Source organism: Pseudoliparis swirei, chromosome 1, assembly GCF_029220125.1.
Source record: "Pseudoliparis swirei isolate HS2019 ecotype Mariana Trench chromosome 1, NWPU_hadal_v1, whole genome shotgun sequence".
In the NCBI taxonomy this organism is placed as follows: domain Eukaryota; kingdom Metazoa; phylum Chordata; class Actinopteri; order Perciformes; family Liparidae; genus Pseudoliparis; species Pseudoliparis swirei.
The window spans coordinates 539,287-548,077 of record NC_079388.1 but is presented as its reverse complement, the minus strand read 5'-3'; the positions used below and the strand labels follow the sequence as shown (position 1 = coordinate 548,077).

Sequence of the window (8,791 nt, the reverse complement as noted above, 5' to 3'; positions counted from 1 at the left end):
CATGTGACCAGATGAACAATAGATTCAATTCAGTTTCAATTCAGTTTATTTGTATAGCCCATTTTCACAAATTACAAATTTGTCTCAGAGTACATATAGACATCCCTGACCTTTGACCTCACATCGGATCAGGAACAACTCCCAAACAACCCTTCACGGGGGGAAAAAAGGGAAGAAACCTTCAGGAGACCAACAGAGGAGGATCCCTCTCCAGGCTTGACAGGTGCAATAGATGTAATGTGTACAGAATGAATCATGATACACAAATTAAAACACAGTAACAACACAATCAATGAATATGACAGAGTGTATGAAAAGTTGGTAGTCGGCATATTCCATGATCCAGACCTCCACGATCCATCAGGCAGATGGAGGTAGGGAGGAGGAGTGGCGGAGTCTCAACAGTGGGCGGAGTATCAATAGGGCCATGGCATAGTTGATAGTAGACATATTCCACGATCCAGACCTTGATGATCCATCAGGCAGATGACGTCTCATAGGGTCCGAAGTCAAAAGGACTCCGGGGAGAAAGCAGAGTTAGTGATCCTTATTATCAGGCTGCTCTAATAAGTCTCTTAGGTCCCTCCAGTTGATCCAGAATGCTGCAGCTCGTATTCTCACTAAAACTAAGGAAAGAGATCACATCACTCCTGCACTTTTAAAATTCTTCTCTTAACGTACAAAGCCTTGATTGGTGATGCGCCATCATATCTTAAGGAGCTTGTAGTACCATATTGCCCCACTAGAGAGCTGCGCTCACTAAATGCGGGACTACTTGTAGTTCCGAGAGTCTTAAAAAGTAGAATGGGAGCCAGAGCCTTTAGTTATCAAGCTCCTCTTTTATGGAACCAGCTTCCAATTTCAGTCAGGGAGGCAGACACAGTCACCTCATTGAAGAGTAGACTTAAGACTTTCCTCTTTGACAGAGCTTATAGTTAGGGCTGAATCAGGTTCACCTGGTCCAGTCCCTTGATATGCTGCTATAGGCCTATAGCTGCTGGGGGACGTTTAGGATGCACTGAGCACCTATCTCCTCTTTTTTCTCTCCTTAAGGATGAATTTTCATCTCTCCATCACACATTACTAACTCTGCTTTCTCCCCGGAGTCCTTTTGACTTCACGTCTCATGGGGTCATCGGACCCTATGAGACGGCATAGATCCTATCTGCTGATGGATCATCGAGATCTGGGTCGTGGAATTCCTGCTACCAACTACGCCACTGGCCTGTTGAGACTCCGTCCACTGTTGAGACTCCGCCCACTCCTCCTCTCTACCTCCATCTGCCAGATGGATCGTGGAGGTCTCAATCGTGGAATACGCCTACTATGAACTATTCATACACTCATTGAATGTATTTTAACTCTAAATCTGTCCTTCTGTACACATGACATCTATTGTTCTGTCCATCCTGGAGAGGGATCCTCCTCTGTTGCTCTCCTGAAGGTTTCTTCCCTTTTTTCCCCCTGAAGGGTTATTTGGGAGTTTTTCCTGATCCGATGTGAGGTCAAAGGTCAGGGATGTCTATGTGTACAGATTGTAAAGCACTCCGAGACAAATTTGTAATTTGTGAAATTGGGCTATACAAATAAACTGAATTGAATTGAATTGAATGTGCAATAGAGAGATACAAATTCATCCATAAGGAGGGAGAAAAGAGGAGAGAGGTGCTCAGTGTATCCTAAACGTCCCACAGCAGCCTATCAGCCTATAGCAGCATGGATGATGACCAGATGAACAACAGATGTCATGTGACCAGATGTTGTGTTCATATCAAAGCCGGGCTTTCCCCTCTCATTAAGATATTTGACATAACTTCAGACAACACCAAAATAAAATGTATGTTCTAAGTGATACATGTATTAGTGTATGCCCCTTTAACACAATAGGACACATCCAGACCACTCTATGTGGTATTTTAATTTAACTAATTTAGTTCATAGATCTTTTAATATCAACAATGAATCACAAAATGCTCAAAGCTGCGTAGACCAGCTGCTCAGCAGACCAGCATGATGCCTGAAGGTGATGACGTCAGACCTGGTGTTTACTGCCCCCATGTGGCCAGAAGATCAATTGAGCCAGCTTAAAGTTGAGACGACATTAAAGACTATTTTAGCATTTTAGATCTAATTTACTGTCCTATGTGCAGGTTCTGAAATCGGTCCCCTCCTCTTCATCCCCTACTTGCCCCCTCCTCTTCATTCCCAGATGCTTAGACATGCTCTGTCCAAGCATCAGCCCTGGAGGAACATACGCAGAGTCCATTGCTGCTCCCTCCCTCTGGAACTCCTCCCCTAGGACTTAGAACATTCCCCATCACCGTTTCAAAGCAGCATTACAACTCATTTATTTAAACTAGTTCAGTGTGTGTTTGTTTTGTTTCTTACTTATGTCATCTCTCTTGTTGATGCTTCTGTTGTGTGTTTTGACCATGTACTGTGCATTGAGTACCTTGTAAAGCACGATGCAAATGTGTTATTATGATTATGATTATTATTAGGATCTATATTGCAATGTCTGCAAAAGAAAAAATCACCTGCGAAGGATTTGATGTAATTGCCTCTTGGAATTGTCCAGCGTTTCTGTTTCACCGGGGAGCTCCTCATAGACGATAAAGATAAGATAAGGGTGATGTGGGGTGATGATGATGAGGAGGATGAATGGCACAGAATGAACATGTTAGGAAGTCCTTACTGTTAGGACAGTCTGAATGAGGTGCAAGACTCTGTGGTTGGAGATATTGACAAGTAAAGTGTGTTGATAATCAGCAGCCCTCCCAAACCTGAGGGGGCTCACAGGCTAAGTGACAGGAGGCCATGTGCCCTGCAGGCCTTACTGAGGGAATACAGATGCCCGACGGTCTCTCAGCATTTACTATTTTAAAAAGCTCTGTACTGAGGCACACATTTCCTCCAGCCAATTTATATGTATTAGTATGTGGTAGCAGTAGCAGCGTGAGAGCTAGCATAATGATCCTGTGTAATATTCATGAGTTGTATAACTGTTGGCAAATAAAACAGCACACTCACCATCTTTATGTATGAACAGTTCCATATTTATTGAAAAGACAGCAATAATAACGACGGTGAGAATCAGAAGGCGCCCCTCCCAGTGCTTCGTATCCACATGTAAACGGTAGCGGCAGCATGCTACTGCGCTCACAGCTCGGACTTCAAGAGCTTCTTGGCCTTCTCGATGTTGCTCTTGACTGAGGGAGACAGAAGCGTGGACATTGGATCAGTCTGAGTTTCATGGGCATGAACATCAGCCGGCATACGCAGAGTCAGCAGGAACACTCACAGAGTTTCAAGTCGACTGGTTCGTAGGCGTACATGCGGTTGCTGTAGCGACCGATGATGTCGGCCCTCACCGTCATGGTGGGATCTGTAAGGACAGTGATGCTATTGGCTGAGCAGACTTCCACTTGTGTCGAGGGTACTAAAGGGGGAATGTCAGCTGCCTTGTGTGGAACATGAATCTTTCAGTCTGTGAAGCCGGGCACACAGGGTTAAAAGCGTTGTGTTACAAGGTATCACTTACCGACAAAAATGACCCTGGGCACATACTGTCCATCAGGAGACAGATGTTTGTCTGTGGTTTCATACTGGAGGGGAGAGAAGGAATAACATGTCAGCTACACGCTACACCCTGCATCTTAGCATTGGCCCCAAAGCTCGTCTCCAAATCAATGCATCGCTATGAGCATAGGATCAGTTCCTATTCGACAGATTCCAGTGTTCTGTGTTCCGAGCTCAACGTTAACGCGGCTGCACACGGCAAGTTCATGTTGACTATTAATGAGTGGCCAAGCTAAACTTGAACTTTCATGGTTACTGGTTTAGTGGTGACATGCCCGACTGACACTGACTGACCATCAGATTGAGGACGATGAAGTCCTCATCGAGGGTTCTCTGGATCCCGTTGTCCTCGGAGACAAGCTTCTTGAATTCTGCAGGAGGATAACCACTTGTTTAATTCATGAGCTCGGGGCAGAGGAGCACCAGGATGTCACATATGGGGCTCCTGACTCAACGACTCACCCAGGCTGTGTGGACAGTCCTCGAGGTGAAAGAGGACCATCAGGGGCTTGTTTCTAAAACACAAATCAGCTTCATTTAAATGGAATCATTGACTTGAATGAAAGAGAGTGTCAGTGGCGGGACTGTTTCTCACCTTAATCTCGCCCAGTAGAGAGCCTCCTCATAGGTCTGAGCCCAGATCAGCTGATCGCCCCAACCTGGACACACATAGACATTTCCTCAATATTCATCATACAGCACTTTAGTCTCAGCCATTCAGCCTCAGGGCAGACGATGCTCACAGACCTCGGGATAGGGTCTGAGGGATCCTCTTGCCAGATTTAGGGATGTATTTCGCAGAGGACACGGCCACCAGGACCAAAAGGACGGACAACGCTGCTTTGATCATCTTGAAGATTTACTGGAACACGAGGAGCAGACGAAGGCACAGAGTGATCTGACAGTGAAGGAACAGTGAACTCTCCCTCTGAGGAGGAACCTCGACCAGCTCCTAGACACCACATCCCTGAGCTTTATTCAAGATGATCGCATTGAACTGGAAGCCATTGAAGACTAGAACGAGTATGGCATCCACCTGTGGGTGCACATGTGGTATGCAGTGTTGCGTAATTAAACTACAAAATAAATGTAATTTAGTTCAGGAACAGTTACTGAGAAAAGAGTATATCATTAAATTACAGATAGGAGGAAATACTCCATCAACAAGGTATTCTGAGTTGTTGGTTATTACAAAATAAAAACTCAGTTCCAATTCTAATCACACATTTTGGATACAAAAAATTAAGTTTAATTAAGTGAAGGTTCAGCCTGTGTGGCCTGATAAGAGAGTTAAAGAAGAGCAGCACCTCTTACCCGTTCCCGACTGGCCCGCTGAGATGCAGGTAGACCACTGCTCCAGGTTCTGCGGTGCCTTCTCTCTTATCTGTCCCTATTTAAACACCTGTTCACCTGCAGGCCCCGCCCTCTTCCCTCCCCCCACCCTCCGGAATACCACGGTGATTCATATTTAATTTGGTTTACAAACCAAACTCCGTTGGAGGAAAGGTTTCTGTGTGTTACCAAAGGCATCAAGGTGTAACATAATAACCCCGTAACATTTTACGTATAGAATAAACACTGAAAGCGGCACGAGTCAGTACTTATCCCAATTCATATTAACATCACAAGTTTGATTGTAAAGCCCTGAGGCAAATCAGTATTTTGTGATAATGGGCTATATAAAATAAACTGAATTGAATTGAATTAAAAAGTATTTTCTTCATCTTCTTCATCTACACTGTCGGAGACCTGGTGAAGGGAGAACGTAGTAACCAATTAAAATGTTGTATTTAGACTTTTCTATTTATATCTATGCCAAATGTATGAGAACTTATAACACTGTCGTGAGTTATAACCTGTGTTCGACTGCGTGGTCTTCACCTCTTGAACAAAGCTCTTAACTCATCCAATTTACGAAAGGGATCTGGCTCTCTGTCCTGCTTACTTGAAACGAGATATTCCCTCTTTGTCCTTTACGTTTAATAACTCAACCTTTCATCTCATTGTGTTGTTCAACTGCTGCAGTTTGGACACTTTGGAGGATTTTAATGCTTTTAGTCATTCATGTGGGATCAGCTCGACTGTGGGGGATGATGATGATGATGATGATGATGATGATGGTGATGATGATGATGATGATGGTGATGATGATGATGATGGTGATGGTGATGATGATGATGATGATGGTGGTGATAATGATGATGATGGTGATAATGATGATGGTGATAATGATGATTATTATGATGATGGTGATGATGATGATGATGATGATGGTGGTGATGATGATGATGATGATGATGATGATGATGATTATGATGATAATGATGATGGTGATGTGATAATGATGGATGATGATGATGGTGATGGTGATGGTGATGGTGATGGTGATAATGATGATGGTGATGATGGTGATAATGGTGATGGTGATAATGGTGATTATGATGATGATGATGGTGATAATGATGGTGTATTGTTACCCTGTCATGATTCCTTCTGGTCACATGACATCTATTGTTCTGTCCATCCTGGAGAGGGATCCTCCTCTGTTGCTCTCCTGAAGGTTTCTTCCTTTTTTTCCCCGTGAAGGGTTATTTGGGAGTTGTTCCTGATCCGATGTGAGGTCAAAGGTCAGGGATGTCTTTATGTACAGATTGTAAAGCCCTCTGAGACAAATTTGTAAATTGTGAGAATGTGCTATAAAAAATAAACTGAAATGAATTGATGATGATGGTGATGATGGTGATGGTGGTGATGGTGATGATGTTGATGATGGTGATGATGGTTGTGATAATGATGATGATGATGATGGTGGTGATAATGATGATGATGATGATGGTGATGGTGATGATGATGATGATGATGATGATGGTGATAATGATGATGATGGTGATGACGTTGATGATGGTGATGGTGATGATGTTGATGATGATGATGGTGATGGTGGTGATAATGATAATGATGATGATGGTGGTGGTGGTGGTGATGATGGTGATGATGATGCTGGTGATGATGGTGGTGATAATGATGATGATGATGATGGTGGTGGTGGTGGTGATGATGATGATGATGATGGTGATGATGATGATGGTGATGGTGATGATGGTGGTGATGATGATGATGGTGATGGTGATGATGATTGATCTCTGGGCATTATTTGTCAGTCTCATGCTTCATATCATTATTCATATACTATTTCTTTAAGCAGGCTTTTCTGTGTCATTTGGGATTTATTGTTATATCATTATACATGACCAATGCATCCATAGTAATATTCCACCTGATTAGGATTAAGGTGGAATGTGTAATAGTGCTCTTGTGTCTTACTTGTAACCTATACTAGTATCTTTCTAATACATTATGGGATGTTTACAGCGTGTGCTCTTCAGGTCTTGCAGCAGGATGAAGAGACACATCTCTACAGTGCATAAAGGATATGAGGAGATCTAGATCTCCCGTGAAGTGTTTTCACTGAAAACAATGTCATTTTACGTTGATTTGAAACATTATTATTACTCTTGAAATGACCAAAAAGCATTAAAGATAACACTTGCTGTAGTTATACATTTAATTTGTTGCACATGCCACAGTCTGAACATTTCATTATTCTGTAAATGTTTCAGCTGTAAAATCACATTCTGTTATTAAAAAGACAACATGGAGAAAACTTTATAGCAATGTTTCAATAATGCACATGTCCACAGAGTCATGTACCCTGCAGCTATGAAAAGCAGCTTTGTTCAGGGACTCATGAGTCAGCAGATCCTCCTCCAGGTCTCTCCTCTCCCGAACACTTTCATCTGGAACAAACAGAGTTCAACAGGGCAAAGAGAAGAAGAAGCAAGAAGTCATGAAGTTGAAATCAATAACATTATATTAAAAGCTGAGTGTCCATGTTGTGACTAGTTGTTGTGTGTATTGTTATTTGCATTTCAATGAAACTTGTTCTGGTTCTGTGTTCTTGTTCAAAGATCCAAGCTATTAGAGGTCAGATGCAATTCTTCGAGCCAAAGGGCCACTGGTTTTATTATTGGTTGATAATTAATGTATTTCTAAGCCATTAATAACATCGTGGGGGGTTGTCAGGTTTATGATGAATCCTCTATCAGCAGGGCTTAAGTTTGTCCTTATAGTTCTTTAATCGATCAGCCTGATGAACCATTCATTCATGGGTTTTATTAATGGATTTATGTTTTGTATTTTGAGGTTTTCTTTTTTATTGGTGAAACAGAAGGCTCACTAAACTATATAAGAGCAGATATGATAGTCATGACTTTGAAAGTGAGGTATCATTTACAATTAAAGACTCATCACTCTGAGAGACCACAAAAAATGATCTTATCATATCTGTTATAGATCATGCGACTTCATTGAACTATAAAATGGACTTTACAACTTTGAAAACCTTTATAAATGGCATCTCATTAGGAAGTGGTAACTTCAGAGAGCCACACAATAGATGTCGTGTGTACAGAACAAACAACTTTATAAAGTGACATCATAATCTGTCCATATGTGAAAGATGATTAATAAAAGCAGCATAGCAGTAGTTGCACTAATAAAAGAATAATAGTGACAATAATGCATAGTACCAGTTATAGTGATAGAACAGTGAGTAATAATAATAGTAGTAGCAGCAAACAGCTGGACCAGAATGAAGAGATTTATTTTTATTTTAGAAGTTTATTTCAGGGACAACGTACAAAAAAACATTAGTCTCCGAAGAGAAAAGATGCATTGCACTAGGTTATAGCTTTTGCTATTTTACACCTCCAGTCCCTGTGTATTTGAGTCTTGCTGTTGGTTAAAGGAAAGTGTATTGCATAACTTCCAGTGCTTGTGTTGACGCCGGTCCTGGTGTCTTTTGAACCTGAAGAACCAAAAGTGAATGAAACTGTATGAACTGTATTCCGGGTTGTGTTTTATGTTACTTTTTGTAGTGGAGGAACTAGTTAGCCAGACAAACCCCTTATTGCTAAAGTAGATTAAGAAAAATAACAGTTAAAGTTATCCTACGCTACAAAATGTATCTCCTCAAATAACAGAATTTCCACTTTCTCTTGAGAAGATCATGAAACAATCATTGAGGACTGTAACCACGGCACAACATCTGAATTCCTGTCGCTCTCAGCTCAAGGTGTTGGCTCTCCTGGAGACACTAATCTATAATAAAACACCACCCTATATTTGGGGTTCAGCAATATCCTAAAACAGG

General features: G+C 41.8%; 1 protein-coding gene across 2 annotated transcripts; it reads right to left on the bottom strand.

Moving 5' to 3' along the window:
* Window positions 1-3,034: 3,034 nt before the first annotated feature.
* agr2 (anterior gradient 2) lies at window positions 3,035-4,952 on the bottom strand. 2 transcript variants are annotated; one of them, XM_056415978.1, is made up of 8 exons: window positions 4,887-4,952; window positions 4,327-4,441; window positions 4,175-4,238; window positions 4,042-4,094; window positions 3,874-3,950; window positions 3,542-3,605; window positions 3,302-3,385; window positions 3,035-3,209 (listed from the first exon to the last, which is right to left on the bottom strand). In XM_056415978.1, exons 2-8 carry the CDS (start codon window positions 4,427-4,429, stop codon window positions 3,160-3,162), a joined length of 495 nt encoding a protein of 164 aa, XP_056271953.1. In that variant the 5' UTR covers window positions 4,430-4,441; window positions 4,887-4,952; the 3' UTR covers window positions 3,035-3,159. The 2 variants fall into 2 exon arrangements, with proteins under 2 accessions (XP_056271953.1, XP_056271945.1); XM_056415970.1 differs by having other exon boundaries at window positions 4,894-4,952.
* Window positions 4,953-8,791: the final 3,839 nt, after the last annotated feature.